This window comes from Pimephales promelas, chromosome 3 (genome assembly GCF_988280905.1).
Source record: "Pimephales promelas chromosome 3, fPimPro1.hap1.1, whole genome shotgun sequence".
Lineage (NCBI taxonomy): Eukaryota > Metazoa > Chordata > Actinopteri > Cypriniformes > Leuciscidae > Pimephales > Pimephales promelas.
The window spans coordinates 31,696,722-31,716,001 of record NC_142771.1 but is presented as its reverse complement, the minus strand read 5'-3'; the positions used below and the strand labels follow the sequence as shown (position 1 = coordinate 31,716,001).

Sequence of the window (19,280 nt, the reverse complement as noted above, 5' to 3'; positions counted from 1 at the left end):
TTTCTGAAGGATCATGTGACACTGAAAATTGTAATAATATTACACGAAATTACATGCTAAGTATTTTTTACCGTATAAATGCAGCATAAGAGACTTCTTTCTTTCTTCTAAAAAAAAAAAAAAAACATATCTCTTGACCGCAATACATTTAAGGGCTTAGTTTGGAGCTATGTTTCTTCAAAAAATAAATAAATAAAAGTACACAGTTGAACATTTCTAATGATTTGATAAAGTTTTTTATACCTGTGTTTCAGATTCGAATGGACACAGTCAATAACCTGGAATGGACTGATATTTTGTGGACAATAACATTGGATTCTCTGAAAACGAGGAGGATGCGGTTTTTACTGGAACTTGAAGTAATCAATGGTTTTGAAATGGAATCTTCTTTCAATGGAGGGAGAGTTGGGGGATGCCAGAAAACACAAGACAGAAATATTCGATTTCCTCAGGTAATGCATTTACCTTTTCATTATTAACCAACTGAAGTATGGAAGTGCTGTAAAAAAAAAATCCTGTAAAAAACGGTAAACTACTGGCAGCTGTGGTTATGGTTGCCAGCATCACATTGCATATTGCTGTTCAATTAAAGTTGTATACTGTAGCTGACAATACAGTATTTAGCTGTTAATTTCAAAAACAGTAACACACCGTATTTTCACGGTATGATGCTGGCAACCACAGCTGCCAGTAGTTTACTGTTTTTTGTTTTACATGATTATTTTTTTACAGTGAGCGCACATGCATGCTAGATCTTTACAGAGTACTTTACAACAATAAGAGCCTTGCTAATTAATATATATTTACATTTTAAAACGTACACACATTCATATTTTGGGTCAGTAAGATTTTTTTTAAAGAAATTAACACTTTTATTTACCGTAACAAGATTAAATTGACAGTAGATTTCATTATTTTTTTTTAAATAAATGCTGTTCTTTTGAACTTTCTATACATCAAAGAATCCTGAAAATTGTGCATCACTTTCCACAAAAATATGAAGTTTTCAGCACTGATAATAAAATGTTTCTTGAGCAGCAATGATTTCTGAAGGATCATGTGACACTGAAGACTGGAGGAATGGTTCTGAAAATTCGACGTAAATTACTTTTTAAAATATATTCCAAAATAGAAAACTTTTATTTTAAATTGTAGTAATATTTCATTAAATTATTATGTTTTACTGTTTTCTGATCAAATAAATGCAGCCTTGGTGAGCATTTATATAACCCCAAACTTTTGAACATGACTGTATAAACAAACTGAAAAGAAAATGTAAAGGATCATTTGGTGAGGTCAGCAAAATTTCTTAGGAGAACTTGGCTTGGCAGACCTTGACAAAATGTTCCTTTAATGTTCTTTTGTGAACATTAAGGTGCGTCAAATACCGAGATGAATGCCTAACTATGCCCGGTCTTGATTTCCTATTTGCAATTTGTAATATGTCATTAAATTCATGGTTCCACACAAACTACTCTTTCATTTTCAGATGAGCTAATCAAATAAAGTCATAAAAAGGAGGAACAGGACTTCACATTCCAAAGGCCTTTGATCTTTTTGCAGTGAATCCATGAGATTACATGCCTGATTATATCCAGGTGTTGAGTCATAACTTCAGAGGTTCAGAGCATGAAGTAATATTCGTCTTTAAGGCCTGCTAATTTTTTTTTTTTTTCAAAGTCACAAGACAGGAATTCCTTCACTGAACTAACGTATACGTCCCACCTTACTTTCTGCATATCATTTTCAGAGGCGTTCGACTCTCTCACATGTAGTGTTTGTTTGTGTCCAGTCTGATGACATATTTCTTGCTCTTGTCTCATAGGAGAGGATATTTGTATTTCCAGTCATTTATCTATGGTTTATAAGACTTTGAAAACATGCATAAGGATTTTAAAGATATACACACACACACACACACCTTCTGCTGCATACTTTTTCATGACTGAAATTAAAGAGCGGTGTTTAAATCGCCTACATTCTTTCTTTCCCTGACATTGCTTTCATCTTTTGTCAGATGGAGAGATATAGTCTGAAATGCACCTTGATTCTAATCTCCTTTCACAATGAAAGAGTGGTGGAGGCTTTTGTTTCTTCTCTAGTTTCTCATGTTTTTGAGTGCTAAACTCAGTCCAGGGATTTTGAGTTATGTTCATTTCGTTGAAATTTTAATAAGAAGGTCTTTTATTCCACCACAATTTATATTGCACACAATAGGTCCTACACTGCAAAAAGTGATCAGTTCACTTTAAAAAAAAAAAAAAAAAAAACTTTTGCTGATAATTTACTCACCCCCATGTCATCCAAGATATCCACGTCTTTCTTTCTTCAGTCGAAAAGAAATTAAGGTTTTTGATGAAAACATTCCAGGATTTTTCTCCATTAATCTCCATTTAATGGACTTCAATGGGAACCAAATGGTTCAAGGTCCAAAAGACAGTTTCAGTGCAAACTGCAAACTGTTCAAAGGACTTTAAACGATTCCAGACGATGAATAAGAGTCTTATCAACAAATCTTTTCCAGAGTCAACTCGTTCATTTCGTTCGTTGAATGAACCAAATGACACAAAAAAAGATTTGTTCATTTTGATGAATGAGTTCAAACAGGAGAGTCACGAACGCGAGCAAGCATTTGATTTGAGCTTATAAAACTTTATTTTATTTTTTTTTAATGACTGACCGTTTCGCTTGATAAGACCCTTATTCATCGTCTGGAATCGTTTAAAGTCCTTTGAACAGTTTGCAGTTTGCACTGAAACTGTCTTTTGGACCTTGAACTGTTTGGTTCCCACTGAAGTCCATTATATGGAGAAAATCCTGGAATGTTTTCATCAAAAACCTTAATTTCATTTCGACTGAAGAAAGAAAGACATGGACATCTTGGATGACATGGGGGTGAGTAAATCATCAGCAAAAGTTTTTTTTAAAAGTGAACTACTATAACTTAAAAAAGTGAGGGAACCAGTTGCCAGTAAATAAACCTCCTGTTTTGTGAACTTGACAATTTCACGTAGCTTAACTTATTTTTTTCAATTGCACATAAAGTTTATTGGCTTCCTCACTATTTTTTAAGGTAAGTCAACTGATCACTTTTTACTGTAAATTCACTTACAAGGAAGGGCATTACGTGCACCCGGCAAACATCTGAAAAACTTTATTTGATAACAGCACCTTTGATCACAGCTCATTTTTTTTTTTTTTTTTTTTTTTTTTAGATAGCATGTCACGGAAGAGCTGTGAAATGTGTGTCAATTACACTGCGTAATTTATGCATAGGTTATAGTCCACTGTGACTGTACTACTCAATCTTCTGATGAAGCCTATTAATAAAGACTGGCACATCAGCATAAAAAAATTTGTTTAAAAATGTATAAAAATAATAGTTGTGCACTCATTTAGTGTGGTCTTGGGCTTTATACTGACCAGTCAGTTTGGCTGCATGAAGTTTGTTTACTAACTACTGCCTCTTCACACTAAAGTCACACTGATTATCTTTTGTTGTGTACCTGTTCATCTATTTTTCTCTGTCTGACACTATATATAATGCACATTCTTGCATTCAGTGTCAAGAATTTGTTGCATGTTGTTGGTGGTTCAGCCACAACCCCTCTCTCTCTCTCTCTCTCTCTCTACAGCGGCTGTGTGTTAGACGGAGGCATTTTGTGGTGTAGCAGCTGTGGCTGTTGTGTGTTTGTGTGCGGTGCTTGATCTCCTGCTGTTTATCCTTAGTCTGCATATGGAAGCTGCAGGTCATTGCGTATGTTTCATCACTACAGCAGGGAATGATTACTTGATATGCAAACGCTATTGACTCAGGCTCTAGTGTAATACTATGTCTGTAGTGCATACATATTCTAAAAAAGGTCCGTAAAAATGTATGTAGGACCCAATAGAGTTAGCCAGGGTAGACGCCATTTTGAATATGCAGATGAAAACGAGGCTGTGAGAGATGGAATGGCAAATGCTCTATAAAGTATAGCAATTTTCAAAATTCACAAACTTTCAAAACTATTTTATGTAGTTTTGTCTACGGAAAATTATTTGGAAAGATGTTTCATTGGCTGAATAATCGGTATGTTGTTAAACAACACATTTAAATCAATCACAGCATCAAATTCAGCTCTGTCAAAATTATATAAATAGGATTGAGGTACTGTGAAGGAATTTTCCATATTTCCACATTTTGAACTAAGGATGAATTGGATTGTGTTTTAGGGTTTAAGGAATTGCCTGTTAGCCTTAGAAAAAGTTTATTTTTATATTATTTGGTATGCTATTTGTTTTAGATCAGTACTTATTGTAAATGGAAAGTAAACAATATTAGTACAAGTAAATGGTCAAACGATTGACACGGCTGGTCATGTGATGTCAACATGGCGGCGTCCATGAGGGGGCGACCTGCTCATGGTAGAGTAAACGGCTTTTTCTAGAAGACTGCTGTCTTATCTCATCATGTGTACATCGTTTAAACTATATGTCTCAAAGTGCGGTTCACCTGAAACCGTTAAATTGGCAAACATTCACGAGAGCATCTTTAAAGTGTAATCGACGTGGATTGAATGCGCTCTCTTCACACTCCAGAGTTTCCTCGCCTTGGTCTTTTTTTCTTCTTCTTCTCCAGGCGGCAGTGTGATTTCTGGCCGTGCGCGGCGCTCACATCTCCTGCTCCTCTCTCACTCACTCACTCGCTCTCTCACTCGCACACGGGCACAGGAGTGTGAGAGACAGCCATGGAGAGGTGGAGAAGCGACTGTTTTCTTTGTTATTTTTAAACTCTGAGATCCGCATCGATGACACGATTCACATCTCGCCGCATACAACGCTATTCCCGATGCGCTCGGAAACGGAAAGTAGATTCTCACAGGTACAGTACGGAGCACTTTTTTCCTCCTCCTGGCTTGGGTGTAATGGGGGTTTGCGGTAGCGGAGGGAGGGAGAGAGAGAGAGTGTGTGTGTATATGTGTGTGTGTGAGAGAGAGAGAGATGAAACGCACCGTCGCTTTTTTCGCTGCTCGCGTTCGAATCCTCTGCGAGGTCGAGCGCGCGCGTTAATAAAGCTCTCGCGCTCGGTTTATCGGCGCGTGTTGGAGTGCGAAAATCAGTGTTGCAAAGTTGCACACTAGTCCCTGGGCTGCGGAAGGGCCTGGCTGTGTGTGTGTGTGTGTATGGAGTTTGTTTCTTACTTTCCCCTCCCCCATCCGCTCCTGCTGCTGCTGAGGCCGAGACATGAATGCGATGAATGTGGGGCTCACTTCAAAGCAGATCGCGAGGGCAGCGAAAGGGGTGTTGTAATGTCGTCAGCGAAGGAAAAACGCAGCGCGAGCGAACGCTATCCCTTTTTAGATGGCCGTTTCTCCCCTGTGCATAAGTGGGATAATCGTATATATTGACGTTTTTAGTGATTAAAGATGGCTAGCGGTGACAACGTGTTCTCACACTAGTTGAGTCTGAACCGTTGAGTGGATCAGCAGAACAAGCTCTCTAGAAATGTCGGCTCGTGCACTCAAAGATGGTGAAAGTGTTTTTCACCGTCTATGCTCACTTGTTCGGGAAGGTCTCGCGCCGCACGTACTTCCTATCCTCGCGCGTTACGTTCTTTGATGCGGTGGATGTTCGCCTTATTTATGTTTTTAAATACTCAGAGCTTGTTTTGATGCAAGCTAGTTAGTAGCCTCTTTCATTTTACACCCGGTGGTGTTTACCGGGGCTTTGTTTTCAAATAACAGCGTTTGTGTGCGTAAAATGTTTATAAATTCGCGTCTTGTGCTGGATTAGCCTGCTAGCTCATCGCCATTAAAGTTCGCGCTGTTAAAGTTATTGACTAGGGAAGCTCAAGGTTTCTCTCCTCCTTAGCTGGCTTCATCAAGCACATCAGACGAAATGTAGCTGGCAGGCAGTCACAGGTTTTAAGGTCGGAACTTGAAAGTGTTGGATTTATGGTTGGTGTCATAAATCGTGTCACAGGTGAGTTCAAGACTGTTTGTGCCATGATGGCTGCCCTTTTGCACTTTCTTTGCTTTAAGATAGATGCCTGAAGCCACGACACGTTTGCTAGAGGTTGTAGAGCACTGCTGGGTTTAATTAAACTTAGTAACGTGACAGGTTTTAAATTGGCTAAAAGCTGTACTGTTAGTTAACTTAGAGCCATTATTACTGTGCTATTGACTTGCATCTCTAAAGTTCATGTCTTCTATGGTAACGCTTTATTTTAACGTTACATGCTCCACTAAAGTAATAACAGTAAACTATGCATTATATGATTATAAGTACACTGTTAAGTAATACTACCAGTATCTATTTGACTATTTACACTGTACCAAGGGCACTTTAAAAATAGTCTAACCACCTTTAACTTAAACACTTTAGCTTAAAAAAATAAGTAACCTGGTTGCCTTAAGATTTTAAGGTCATTGAAAGGGGAAATTGAGTTAATACAATGAAGGAGATTAATTTAATCACTAAAAACTCAAAATATTTGATTATCTGAACTATATAAATTATCTAAGTTGATTTGACAAAAAGAAATCATTTTTTTACAGTGTTTACTTTCTTCATCTTAATGCTATATGCAATGCACAGAATTAGCTTTTCATAAGCTTAATTATGATGCAAAAATTGTAATTTTACTCGATACATCTGCAACATTTGGTCATAGTGTTATACATGAAGAGTTCAGATGCAAAAGCCTCTAAGTGCCATTTGAAATTTTCTTCTAGAATGATGATTTTTATCAAACTTGTATAATTAAGTTCAGTAATTTCACTTAAATGGCAATGATAATTACCTATTAATTGTTATTTAAGTGAAATTACTGAACTTAAATATACAAGTTTGATAAAAATCATCATTAAAGAAGAAAATTTCAAATGGCATTTAGAAGTTTTTGCATCTGAACTCTTCAGATCTTTATATTGTCATATAAAGTCCACAAAAAACACACTGTGATACGAGTCAATTGTACACTGTAAACATCACTGTAATCACAACATTTTTTCTTTTGTCAAATCAACTTAAATAATTTTGTTCAAATAACATAATATTTTGAGTTTCTGATGCTTAAATCATTCTCCTTCATTGTATAAACTCACTTTTTCCAGTTCAATCAACTTAAAATTTTAAGGCAACCAGGTTAGTTCATTTTTTTTAAGTTAAACCAACAATATTTACAGTGTAGTTATTGATGACACTGTGCTCTCCTTAAAGTTGTTGATATAAAGTGCCCAAATTCAAGTTGAAGTTATGTCAATTATGCCATTCTTGACATTAGCAGCACTATTTTACACAGGCTTTTACACGGTATTCTGCATCAAGCATTATTACTTTGCTGAACTGACCATGTCGAGCCTCATTGAATGTTTTTCCATGCCTCTCTCTCTCTCTTTACTTCTCTTATAGGAGGAATTCTTTCACAGTGGCATTAATAGAAGTCTGGATATAAACTTTCTGCCTTGCGGGCTGTACTGGGACAGGGTGCAGGGACACTATGAGCATGAGCGTAAACGAGAACTCGTGTTATCTAGCAGACCCGGGCAGCAGCTTCACTGAGGATGCCCCCAGACCCCCGGTCCCCGGGGAGGAGGGCGATCTGGTGTCCGGCGATGGACGGCCACAGTACAGCCACAGTTTTTACTCGTCCAAGAGCGAGAGCCTCAAGAACGAGGCCCCCATAGCTACGCCCAGAAGACCCGACCTGGATCTGGGCTACGAGCCAGAGGGTAGCGCTTCCCCGACGCCGCCCTACCTGAAGTGGGCCGAGTCCTTGCACTCGCTCTTGGACGACCAAGACGGCATCCACCTGTTCAGGACTTTCCTCAAGCAGGAGGAGTGCGCCGACATGCTGGACTTCTGGTTCGCCTGCAGCGGCTTCCGCAAGCAGGAGAACAACGAGGGCAACGAGAAGATGCTGAAGCTCGCGAAAGCCATTTACAAAAAGTACATCCTGGACAACAACGGGATCGTGTCGAGGCAGATCAAACCGGCCACCAAGAGCTTCATCAAAGACTGCGTGATGAAGCTTCACATCGATCCCGCCATGTTCGACCAGGCTCAAACCGAAATCCAGACCATGATGGAGGAAAACACCTACCCTTTGTTTTTGAAGTCCGACATATACTTGGAATACACCAGGACGGGCGGGGAGAGCCCCAAGCTGTTCAGTGACCAGAGCTCGGCGTCAGGGAATGGCAAAATCCTGCCGGGCTACTTGCCGACTGTGAAAGAAGACGAGGAATGGAGGTGCGACCAGGAGCAGGAGCAGAACTCCGAAAGCGACCCCACTCCCAGCAACAGGCTGACCCAGAAGCTGCTCATGGAAACCGTGCCTCAGCGGGTGGCCAACAGTAAAAGATATCAGGACAACCGTGAGTACAGGTAAATCCCTGCAGCTTTGAAAAGCGCTGTCTCTCTTTTCCCATCCCATCCCCCCCACCTCGCGGTGCAATCGCAGTCAGAAGAAAAAGATAAAAAGGGAATCTGAGTTAAGCACAGCCTTCCACAGGAGATGAGAGGAATGCAGTATAGGCAGAAATCTCTAAGTAGCTGCGACTGAGGTAGCAAGACAGATACTGGGTCGCAGCGTTGTCTTTGCCTACTGCGAGTTGGTGCAAGTGGGTGCTCTTTGTGTTCTCCATGCAGGTGTCTCTTGAATGGCAGGCTTTGGAGTGGAATAAAGGTTTCTTCAGGAGAACCACAACATGGATTCTCTTTAGAATGTGCACAAAGGAAGAAACTGCATTGAATATTTTGCAAGAAAGAAAGAATGTGCACTTCCAAAAAGTTTTGAGGTATAGATTTAACAGAGGCATTCAGGGGCGAGTTATGTATCTGATCCAATGCCCTTTGAAGTCCATGGCTGCGTATGGATTTGTTGCGTTTCTGAATGCTTAGATCGCTATCTCTCATACCCCCCATAGTTTGCTCGGCGAACAAGCGTATTGGAATGTATGCTTCAGGTATTGTGTTTTGCAATGCAATTTTTCTTTTTTCTTTTTTTTTGTGCTCAGACATTCCCGAGGCATTCCTCACCACCGGTTTTGACGGCCCATTGTGCTCTTTTATCTTTCTCGTTCATATCGCGCATCGCACCGACATCGTTTAATCTGGAGGACGTGGTGAAAGTGCCTTTTTTTTAAGCCGTGCTGCTGTGAAATTTACAGCAAATCACTTGATGCATCAGAGCCTCGAGTCCCTCCATATGAGCAAAATGGGATTTAGAGATGTGACTGCTAAATACTTTAATCCTTGTCCTTCTGGAATAGAAAGCGGTGCATGTGGGCCTTTGAACAGCCTCTGCTGAAGATTACAAAGCTTTCCCGCCCTAGATTTAAAAGCAAATATCGACAGGTGCTTTCACAATGAGATATCAAAGCAACAAGGTTTCTCCAGGTATGGGTCGGTTTTAGGCTTTTACCGTGGTAAAACAATTTTTTATATATATATAATCAAGCTACAGCAGGTTTTTGTGCAGTCAAGCAATTGCATAATTGAATGTTTGATGGATGCTATGCATGTTGTCATATGACCTCTATCTTCAAGAGCATGCACAAAATGCCAAATGTAGGACAATTTGAATGCATGTTGGACAGAGCTGAGCTAAAATAGCATAACATCTTTCATTTGCCCAACCTCATGTCATTCTACACCTGTATGACTTTCTACTCTGGAACAAAAAAGAAGAGATTTTGAGAAATGTCCCTTCAATTGTAACAAAAACCTCAGAATATCTTATTTTTTTTGTTTCCGCAGACGAAATTCATACAGGTTTTTTTTTTCGAAATGAGGGTAAATGATGACACAATTTTCATTTTTGGGCGAACGATCCCTTTAAAAATGCTGTGTTGATGCGATTTCAGCCAGACTGCAGTGCTTGCATGACATTTTAAAAAGACCTATTTAAGACCTATTTTGTCCAACTATTTAAAGGCCACATTTTTTTTTTCATTTATGAGGATTTATGAGGATTAAGAATAAGAATTTTTGCATCTTTTTTTTGTCTTTCTATCTGATAAAATATTTTGTAGCTTTGCATAACTAGAAAACTGTGTCCAGTTATAAAAATGCCTATGGATGACTTATACAAGTCTATAAATCATACTTTGTGTGTCACATTTTTATAACGCATTCACAATTAGGCTACCTCATTTAGGTTTTTCAAGAAAGAAGGAAGGAAACAAAAACTTTTCTTTATTTTTGGTCGTTTTTGTCTCCTTTTAAATGAGCTTTAAATCAGTAGTTCAATTTAAAAAAAAAAAAAAAACTATTGCTGATAATTTACTCACCCCCATGTCATCTAAGATATCCACTTCTTTATTTCTTCAGTTCGAAAATAAATTAAGGTTTTTGATGAAAACATTCCAGAATTTTTCTCCATATAATGGACTTCAATGGGAACCTAACGGTTCAAGGTCCAAAAGACAGTTTCAGTGCAAACTGCAAACTGTTCAAAGGGCTTTAAACGACACCAAACGACGAATAAAGGTCTTATCTAGCGTAAAGATCGGTCATTTAAAAAATAAATAAAAAAGTTTAAGTTTTATAAGCTCAAATGGTCGCCTTGCTCTGTTCTGTGATGAGCGTTCGTGACTCCTGTTCGAACTCGTTCATCAAAATGAACGAATCTTTTTTCGAGTCATAACTCGAAGGATCCTAGACAAGACCCTTATTCATCGTCTGTTGTCGTTTAAAGCCCTTTGAGCTGTTTGCAGTTTGCACTGAAACTCTCATTTGGACCTTGAAACGTTTGGTTCCCATTGAAGTCCGTTATATGGAGAAAACATCAAAAACCTTAATTTCTTTTCGACTGAAGAAAGAAAGACGTGGACATCTTGGATGACATGGGGGTGAGTAAATTATCAGCAAAAGTTTTTTTTTTTTTTTTTTTTTTTTTTTTTTTTTAAAGTGAACTACTCCTTTAAGGCCTCTTTAGGCCCTTTTGGAAGTTTGCTGAGGACCCCAGTGGGCCCCTGGTTGAGAGCCACTGATATAAATGCATTTACTGTAATGCATTTATAAAACGGACCGTAAGATACAGTAAAATAGCAAAATGAGACACCATCTCATCAATAGATAGTATTAATCATAACAGTCAGAATAAATAGTTATACTGTTGTCTGTTTGCAGACGTTAGGGGTGGCACGGTTCACAAAACCCACGGTTCGGTTTGTATCACGGTTTTAGGGTCACGGTTTTCGGTTCTGTACGGTTCTTGTTATTTTTTCTTTTAATCTTAACACTCAAGAAATGTACTTCAACATGTGATATATCGCTTAATTATCCACACTTTAGGATACAATATTAAAAAAATATATATTATATTCATGCAATCATGCACAAACTGAATTTGACTCTTTGATTTTAAGCACATTTTGGGACTATCTCAGAGGAAAGCTATAGGTGAGATTTAGATACAGCAAGAGAAAAGACATTAACATGCTTTTTGTTTATTTGGCAAAAAAAGGAGAATGTGTATCACTATCTCTACAAGAACTTGTGCATTTTTATCACATAAATCTTATTTACACAAAGAAATTAACTTTCATGTATCAACTGCTAACTTTTGTAGCTCTTACCAAAATTCTATCTTTTAAAAGAAAAAGAGAGGAACTCTTAAAACACTGTCTTTTAAATGTCAATATACATGAAACCTCATTGCCTATAGAAAATTAAGCTATAGCAATAGGAAAGGCCATAAACATAAAGTGAAATTTAAGTTCAGCCTCAACACAAAAACAGTATCAACAATGCTTCTATTCCCAAAATGTGAGGGTACTTTTTTCCACTTAAAATTAAAGTGCAGGATTTGGAAACGTATGACTGAAGCTCTTATCTATACATAAAGTGCCACTGTAGCGTTATATTAAAATATCATAACATGAAATCCAAAATGTTCCCACACACCGGACTTATACCATAGACTCATACGACGCTGGCGCATCTTCCAACTCCCTCATCTCTCCCACTTGCCATTTCTCCGTGTGCCGTGACCTGCAGCGCTCCATACTCCACTTTTACTGGCTTGTTTACTAACTTGAACCGGCGCTGCACAGAGCGATCGGTAATGACATCAAATACCGCGAAAGTGATGAATGCATACGGAGCCGACTCGCGCTAGTTTGATATTCACCGATCGCTCTGTGCAGCGCCGGTCCAAGTCGAACACGTTTATGTCGCGCGAAAAGAAAACACACGTCACATACGGGCACGAGGTTACATTGCGCATGCGTCGAACCGTGAGACGCACACACGCTCCGAACCGAGACAAGCGAACCGAACGGTTCGGGTGTTTTTTCATGTACCGTGCCACCCCTACTAGACGTGATACAACTTAGTAACTTGCCACATTAATTTCAAAAGTGGCGTTTCGTCAGGAACCGAACCATCTTTTATTTATTTATTTCGCACACCATGTTTTTCCCCCTCTCGGAGCTAAAGCTTAAATTCTAAGCAGGCATGGAGGAGCTGGAGGAGGATTTACACAGCTTGATTTAGCCTCTGTAAAATGCTCAAGCATACATTGTGCTCTGATGTGCTCAACTGCACTGTGTTCACTGCTGGCACTCCTCCCGCAAAGAGATTGAAAATTGCGGAAATCTACCCCTAGACGTTGACCCAGTTTTCTCTCAACTGTCTGAGACAAACCTTGACATCTGTTGATGGTGCAGTAACCCTGTTCTGTCCAAAACCTCAGAGCTTTAGATGTTCAGGTGAGGTATAAAGATGAGAAACATCCCCAGGAGTGTTCTGAAAGGAAACGCGCCTCTCTTTGAGATTGTTTCTGCGGCATCTTCTTCCTCTCCTGCTTTTGACTCGCATCTTCTCCCGACAGTTTATGTTTAGCATTCGGAGGGCTTTGTGTAGCATTTTAATTTTTGGATGTCGTTAAAGGGTACAAACATGACAAAACGAAAGACTCCGACAGATTGATATTGTTAAACTGCAGAAACTCCCTCCACACTCCACCCAGCTCTACGTATGTTCCATTGCCCCTGGACCTGATGTGTTTTTAATTAGCGGGAGCAATGCATTTGTGAGGCTGTGTTCAAATGATTTTTTCATTAGGCCTACATGAAGTATTTGGCTTGAAGTACAGAAAGACATCACGTTTATTTTTAAATAGCCTTTTAGGTAAATGCTTTAGGGTTTCATGCATGTAAATTTTGCAGGAGTCGTATGTCTTTCATTTGCTGGCAAAAACTAGGAAGTGAGGGGGTTCAGAAGTTTCTTTAGTAATAAGTTTGGAAATAAGGCCACAGTGATTGTCTTTAACGCTAGAAATAATTCCTCGGCTATAAGATCAAAATAGAAATATAAATCTGGAATTTGGTCCAGCAGGACTTCTGATGTCTTGCACTCGCGTAGGATTTACTATATTGAACGAGCAATAAATCCATAAAACAAGTTACTTCACATCAACAGCTTTATCAAGGTTTCATTGCATTTCATAGCCAAACTTGAATAAAATAGGGATTTACCAGCATATTAAAGGGTTGGTTCACCCCAAAATGAAAATTATCCAATTATTTGCTCACCCTCAAGCCATCCTAGGTGTAACATGACTTTCTTTGTTAAGCCAAATATGATCAGAGATATATTAAAAAAAATATCCTGGCTCTACCAAGCTTTGTAATGGGAGTGAATGGTACCTGAGATTTTGAAGCCCAAAAAAGTGCATTCATCCATTATAAAAGGAATCCATACCATTGCAGGGGGTTAATAAAGGCATTCTGAAGCGAAACAATGTGTATACATATTATACATTTATAAACTTTAATCACTGTGAAGTAGGGCTGCACGATTAATCGAAAAAAAATCACGATCTCGATTCAAACATAAATGCGATCTCCTTTCTTAGGCGATTTACTTCCGTGTATTTCCCTGCATTCAGATCATGCTGCATTCACGCGTTATATTGGTCACACTCACACAAAAACAAAACAATAATTCACAAATCAATCATGCGGACGTTTCATCAGGGAATGTCTAAATTAAAGTTGTTGCACGTGAGCAGCGCATATTTTTTTTGGGCTTGCATGTTAATCAAAGTATTCACTGGGAGCAGGGGCAGCGCGTGAGCAGCAGTGAAACGCGCGCTCAATTAGAGTGAAAGCACACTTTTGAGGGACAAAATTAATGATTTCACTCAAAAAGTAGTTTCACACAATGTCTAGTCAGTTTTAACAAGAACTGAAGTACCTTAAAACTTATATAAAAATAATAGCCGAGTCCCATAGACGCCTGTATCTTTTACACGCCTGTGTGGCTGCAGGTTTGGGTAAATAAAAGCTCGTCTCAAATAGGGCGGGTCTGTTTTTTAATTTCGGTTTGTTAATCTTCTAAAACCGTCAGATCATCTGCTTTTTGGAGGCCGCTTTAGCACATATTAGTCCCGCCAAAGCCTAGTTTGATCGGCGAGTGATGATGTAGAATAGAAACTGCTGCGCTTGAAAGGGCGGAGAGAGAGAGAGAGAGAGGTCTTCAAACAACACGAAAGTTTGGAAAACCGCAGTTTCACATAGAGCATTTTGGAGAGTTTTAGATATGAAGACTCAAATATTTATAGAAGATTTAGGCTACCCATTTAAACTTGTTTGTAATTATTCAGTTTGGGTGAAAGTGTGATGTCTGATTATGAAAAAAAGCTATAGTAAACTAGCCAGAAAATATTAAATATAGCCTACACTTACTTTTAGTTCATGACTAATACACAGACAGCTACATAGGCTAGCCCCAAAGAATCAGCTTAAACAATTTAGATTTTTTTTTGTTACTGCACTTTATTAGACTGTCTTGTGTTTTTTTTTTTTTTTTTTTTTACTTGAGTGCAATAGGCCTACATTTTGGATGGAAAAAAAAAAAGAGAATCGTGTAAGAGAATCGAGATCTCAATTCCCATGGAGAAAAATCGTGATTCACATTTTAGCAAGAATCGTGCAGCCCTACTGTGAAGAGTGAATTCTGAGCCAATGAATGATGCATGCAGAAGCGCAGAGGATAGATCAAAACAAAACCCCGCTCACAAATTAGAAGTCAAAACAAGAATTTCGACAAGAACAATCTGAGGTTTTCGATATAAAAGAAGAGGAGCTTGTTGGCCAACCCTATTTGATTGAACCATGAGAGGCGTCTACTCTCACTTAAGCTTTGTGCTACTCGACTCGTATACGGCCGTTACCGGAAGTCAGTGATTTATAGTTTATCAAAGTTATAAATAAGGATAATTTTCTGACAAAAACGCATGGCTTCTCTTCAGAAGGCCTTTTTTAACCGTCTGAAGCCACATCGATTACTTTTATGATGGATTAATGCACTTTTTTGGGGCTTCACAATCTCAATCCCCATTCACTCCTATTATAAAGCTTGGAAGTAATAATACTACTACGACTTAATAATAACAATTTAAATATATTTTGAGTTCTGAACACTAGGGCTGTCGCGGTAACCGCAATATTGTAGTACCGCGCTTCTGACAAGTCAACCGCAGAGGATTGCACGTAACCGCAGCAACCGCGATATTCACGTTTTTTTTTTTTATATAAGGCTATACCCTTCTTGTTTTGAACTTAATGCATGTGTATTGAATGTTAAACAAGTTCATAATGATAACAAGACTGTTTATCGTAGTGATGTGTAGCCTACAGGCTTCACACAGACAGTGAATGAGAGAGACCGGCAGAGCGCGTGCAATTACCTGCGTCTGTTTTTGAAGTCGTGAAAAGCTTGTCGTGTCAAAGGGAAGCGAAATGTTTGTCGCATCCTCATTTTAACGTTCTCTTCACGGGTATTTTCCCATAAATGCACGTCAGCTGCAGCGCTGGTTAGCATCCCACAGCACGTGGAAGCCGCGGGGAAATAAAATCAGCGAGTCACGCATTGAATCAATGCTATATGGGTCTCTAATAAGTGAAGCATCAGCTTCAGCGTTGCCCATGCGACGCATTGCTGCTCAGCTGAGCCTTGAAAAGTTGAACCTCAAAGTTAAAAATAATTAACATCTTGTTTCTTTACATCTCTTTTAATGAATCAGCTTTTTAAAATGTGTTCGTTGAATGAACGGTTCAATGACTCGCTCAAAGTCCGTTGTCATAACAATATGTGCGCTGAGTGAAAGTCTTTCAATGCGCATATACTGTAGACGCTGTTTAGTTTCGGTTACTGAAAATGTCCTCATTTTTGTCCACATCGTAAACTTTATTTATATAGCAACAAATACATATAAATTAAATAAATGGCGGTAATACCGCATATCGCGCTATTGAGCCACTCAACATTACCGCAAGGGAAATTCCATAACCGCGACAGCCCTACTGAACACTTTAGTTTTCAATTCAAAAGTCACACCTGTGTGACTTTTGATACCAAAACATAGTACTTTTTGAAGGTGCTGTAGGATATTTTTTATTATAATATTTTTACTGTACTAAAGCATAAAAACACTGTTTCCCAGGTCTTTGCAAAAAACACTTTCAAATTCTTGTTTATCTGAAAAACAATGTTACAGCCAATTATTCTATTTAGAAATTCCATTCTTTTTATAATGTTTGCTTTTGTTATGATCTGTTACCCCTTTTCCACCAAAGCATTTTGAGAGCCGGTGTCTGCGTGTTCTATGTGTTTCGACAGCCAAAGAGCCGGTTCTCGGCCAGGAAAACTGGTTCCAAAGCGGCACCAACTCTTTGCTGGACTAGAACCGTTTATTTACCACGTCATACTTACATTGGGGGCTGGGACGGGTTTAGATGTGTTCTAAACATCTTTTCTGACCATAATAAAGAATTCGCAAAGTCAGGAGAAACATTTGCATAAACACAATGAAGTCCACCTTTGTAATTGTTATGCTTGAAGTTGGCGCAAGCGTTTCTTTCTTTTTTTTACTGAAAACATTATCCACAAGTTTCCGAGGGGCGCTCCTGTAAAAAATAAAGTGGGTGAAACTTCCGGTGAGGCGGCGGAAGTAGCATTCCAATGGTATTTTGTGTGTTAGTTAGCGAAGAAGCTAGCTGTTTTTCGGAGAATTATTTTACTATTTAAAGACGCAAATCTTTATGAGAGATGTCGTTACGGAGCTCAGGGACAACATGTGCTGTTCGCGGTTGTATGTATAACCGGACTAAACTAATTCAGTGGCTTAAACATGATTGTTTTGAACATAAGCTGAAAACGAAATCACAGTGATCCTACCAGAGCCCGTCACTGATCCTGCCAACGACTGTAGTTTCCATCACCTCCCAAAAGACGACGAATCTTCCTGTGTACATTTTTTTTTAAATTCTTTATATTTTATAAACTCTATCAGCATGTGATCAGCTGTTCGCTACTGACCTAAACTCAGGATCTAAGCCTGTTGACAGAATACCAAATGTGCCAGTTAATGTATTCAAGCAGCACATTCATTTATAATTTTGAATAAACTCCAACGCACAATGACTAAGTGTGTATTTTTTTTATTTTAATTGTTTGTCAGCTCGCACAACTGTCTGTCACCATGCCTTGATGAGTATTGATTATTAATAATGTTATTATAATACTCCCAACCAACTACTGCGGAGGGTAAAGGTACTGTTATTTCACCCTTTTGAATTTGGTTGAGGTTGTGTTTCCACATCGTTAGCTAGTTTGGATCGCTATAACTTAATGACTGTCAACTGTTGAATGAACAAGTGTCAAGCATGTCAAATCGCGCTTTGTTTACTTCCAACCGGAAGTCGCGCCCACTTTTGACGCAAGGCATCATGGGGCGTAGGAAACTTGTGGATAAGCAAAGAAGAAAACAGTCACAATATAGAACAAATAAATGGAAAGAAAAAAAAGACAAGACAGGGTTACATAACTAATCAGAAAAGATTACATATCAAACTAAAAAAGATATTTTCAATTGTTTTTAAAGCCTTTTTCGTACACGAGTTAGAGATAATCCCAAAGTAATGTTGTAATTGCAAGCGTTTCTAGCTTAGACGTATAGCGACGTACACAGTGACATAACGACGTCGTTCACTGGGCGCTCTAGTCAGTTGAAAAACAAACAGGTTCTGAACCAACTTGAACCAGCACCAGTCCCGAACCAGTTCTTTTTTGGTGGAAAAGGGGTATGTGTGATCCCGTCCACTACCAATTTACCCAGTAGTATTTTTTGACACCCCAGGTTGCCAGTTGGTGGAAAATACAGTGTACTGCAGCCATAAAAGCCAGTAAATGAACTGGGTCAGAGATCGCAGATTCTACCCGACCTAAAAAGCCTCAGCAATATTTATGTAAACGTATACATTAGATGATCAACTTTTAAGTTTAAGGTTCGTCGCTTTTGCTTGTTCTCAATCTGGCTACCCATGTACGGAGGAGGGGGCGGGGACTGCATTACCCATTCCAACCTTTAGCTGTTAATATTACATATTGCACCTTTAAGTAATGTCATGAATAACATTAGGGATTAGTTAAGTGTCGGATTGGCCAGTATTTAGTATCTGTGTATCCCTAATAGTAAATCTAAATGCAAGATCATTTCAATTAGGATTAATATGGTCATTCTTGTTAATTAATGAATCAGATTTCACTCTGTCTGCATCAATATCAAGATATAATGTCAAGTGGAATGTCGAGCTGTCTCAAGTTGTTGTACTATGATTGTAATGTAATTTTTGTCCAGGTTAGTGCCTGTTAGATAGTTGTTTATTAGCCCGTCAGTGATTTTTCTCTTTCATTAATGTGATACTCGGCTCTCTAAGAGGGAAAGTGTAATCTGAATCTCACTCTTTTACCTGTGCTCTTGAGCGCAGATCTGCCTTTGAGGGTTTAATCTGTTGGAGTCTGTGTGATGTGATCACATGTAAAATGGGATGACAAAGAGCTCATAATTATTCTGAGTGTGGGGAGGTGCACAAATCTTAGGCACAGCAATGTAACCTGTACCCAGGTAATGGCTCCTTTCAAATGCGCATTGTGCTTTTGTCCCAGTGAAGTTGGCTTTGGATGCAAGGATTTTTAAGTGGTAATGGGCTGCGAGGGGAGCCAGTTAAATCCTAATGTGCCTGTGCTTTTTATTTTTTACCTTAGAGCTTGCTTTTTCTTTGTTGGAGATGTCACGGTAATTAATGTGTTCGCTCGGCTGGATGTTGGCATGTGTATGTTATTGAGGGGAAGAGAAAGCAGATCGATTCGTTTTGAATCGCAGTAATGATACAGAGATTCCTAATGCCCCCTGCCTGTTTTAGAGCCTTTGTTTTGTGGAGAATCAAATGGAATGGGGAATGCTGGGCATGTGGAGAGAGCTGCTGAAGGCTCGGGATCGT

At 38.9% G+C, this 19,280-nt stretch overlaps 1 protein-coding gene across 6 annotated transcripts in view; it reads left to right on the top strand.

The window, feature by feature from the left end:
* Positions 1-296: 296 nt before the first annotated feature.
* axin1 (axin 1) overlaps positions 297-19,280 on the top strand; it is a 48,051-nt gene continuing 29,067 nt past the window's right edge. For 4 of the 6 annotated variants that reach the window (XM_039686157.2, XM_039686158.2, XM_039686159.2 and 1 more), the window contains exons 1-2: positions 4,450-4,864; positions 7,396-8,370. In XM_039686157.2, coding sequence (XP_039542091.2) covers positions 7,484-8,370 — 887 coding nt within the window. In that variant the 5' untranslated portion in view covers positions 4,450-4,864; positions 7,396-7,483. Of the gene's footprint in view, positions 453-4,449; positions 4,865-5,741; positions 5,965-7,395; positions 8,371-19,280 lie in introns of those variants that run through there. The other 2 variants (XM_039686155.2, XM_039686153.2) reach the window with 2 other exon arrangements.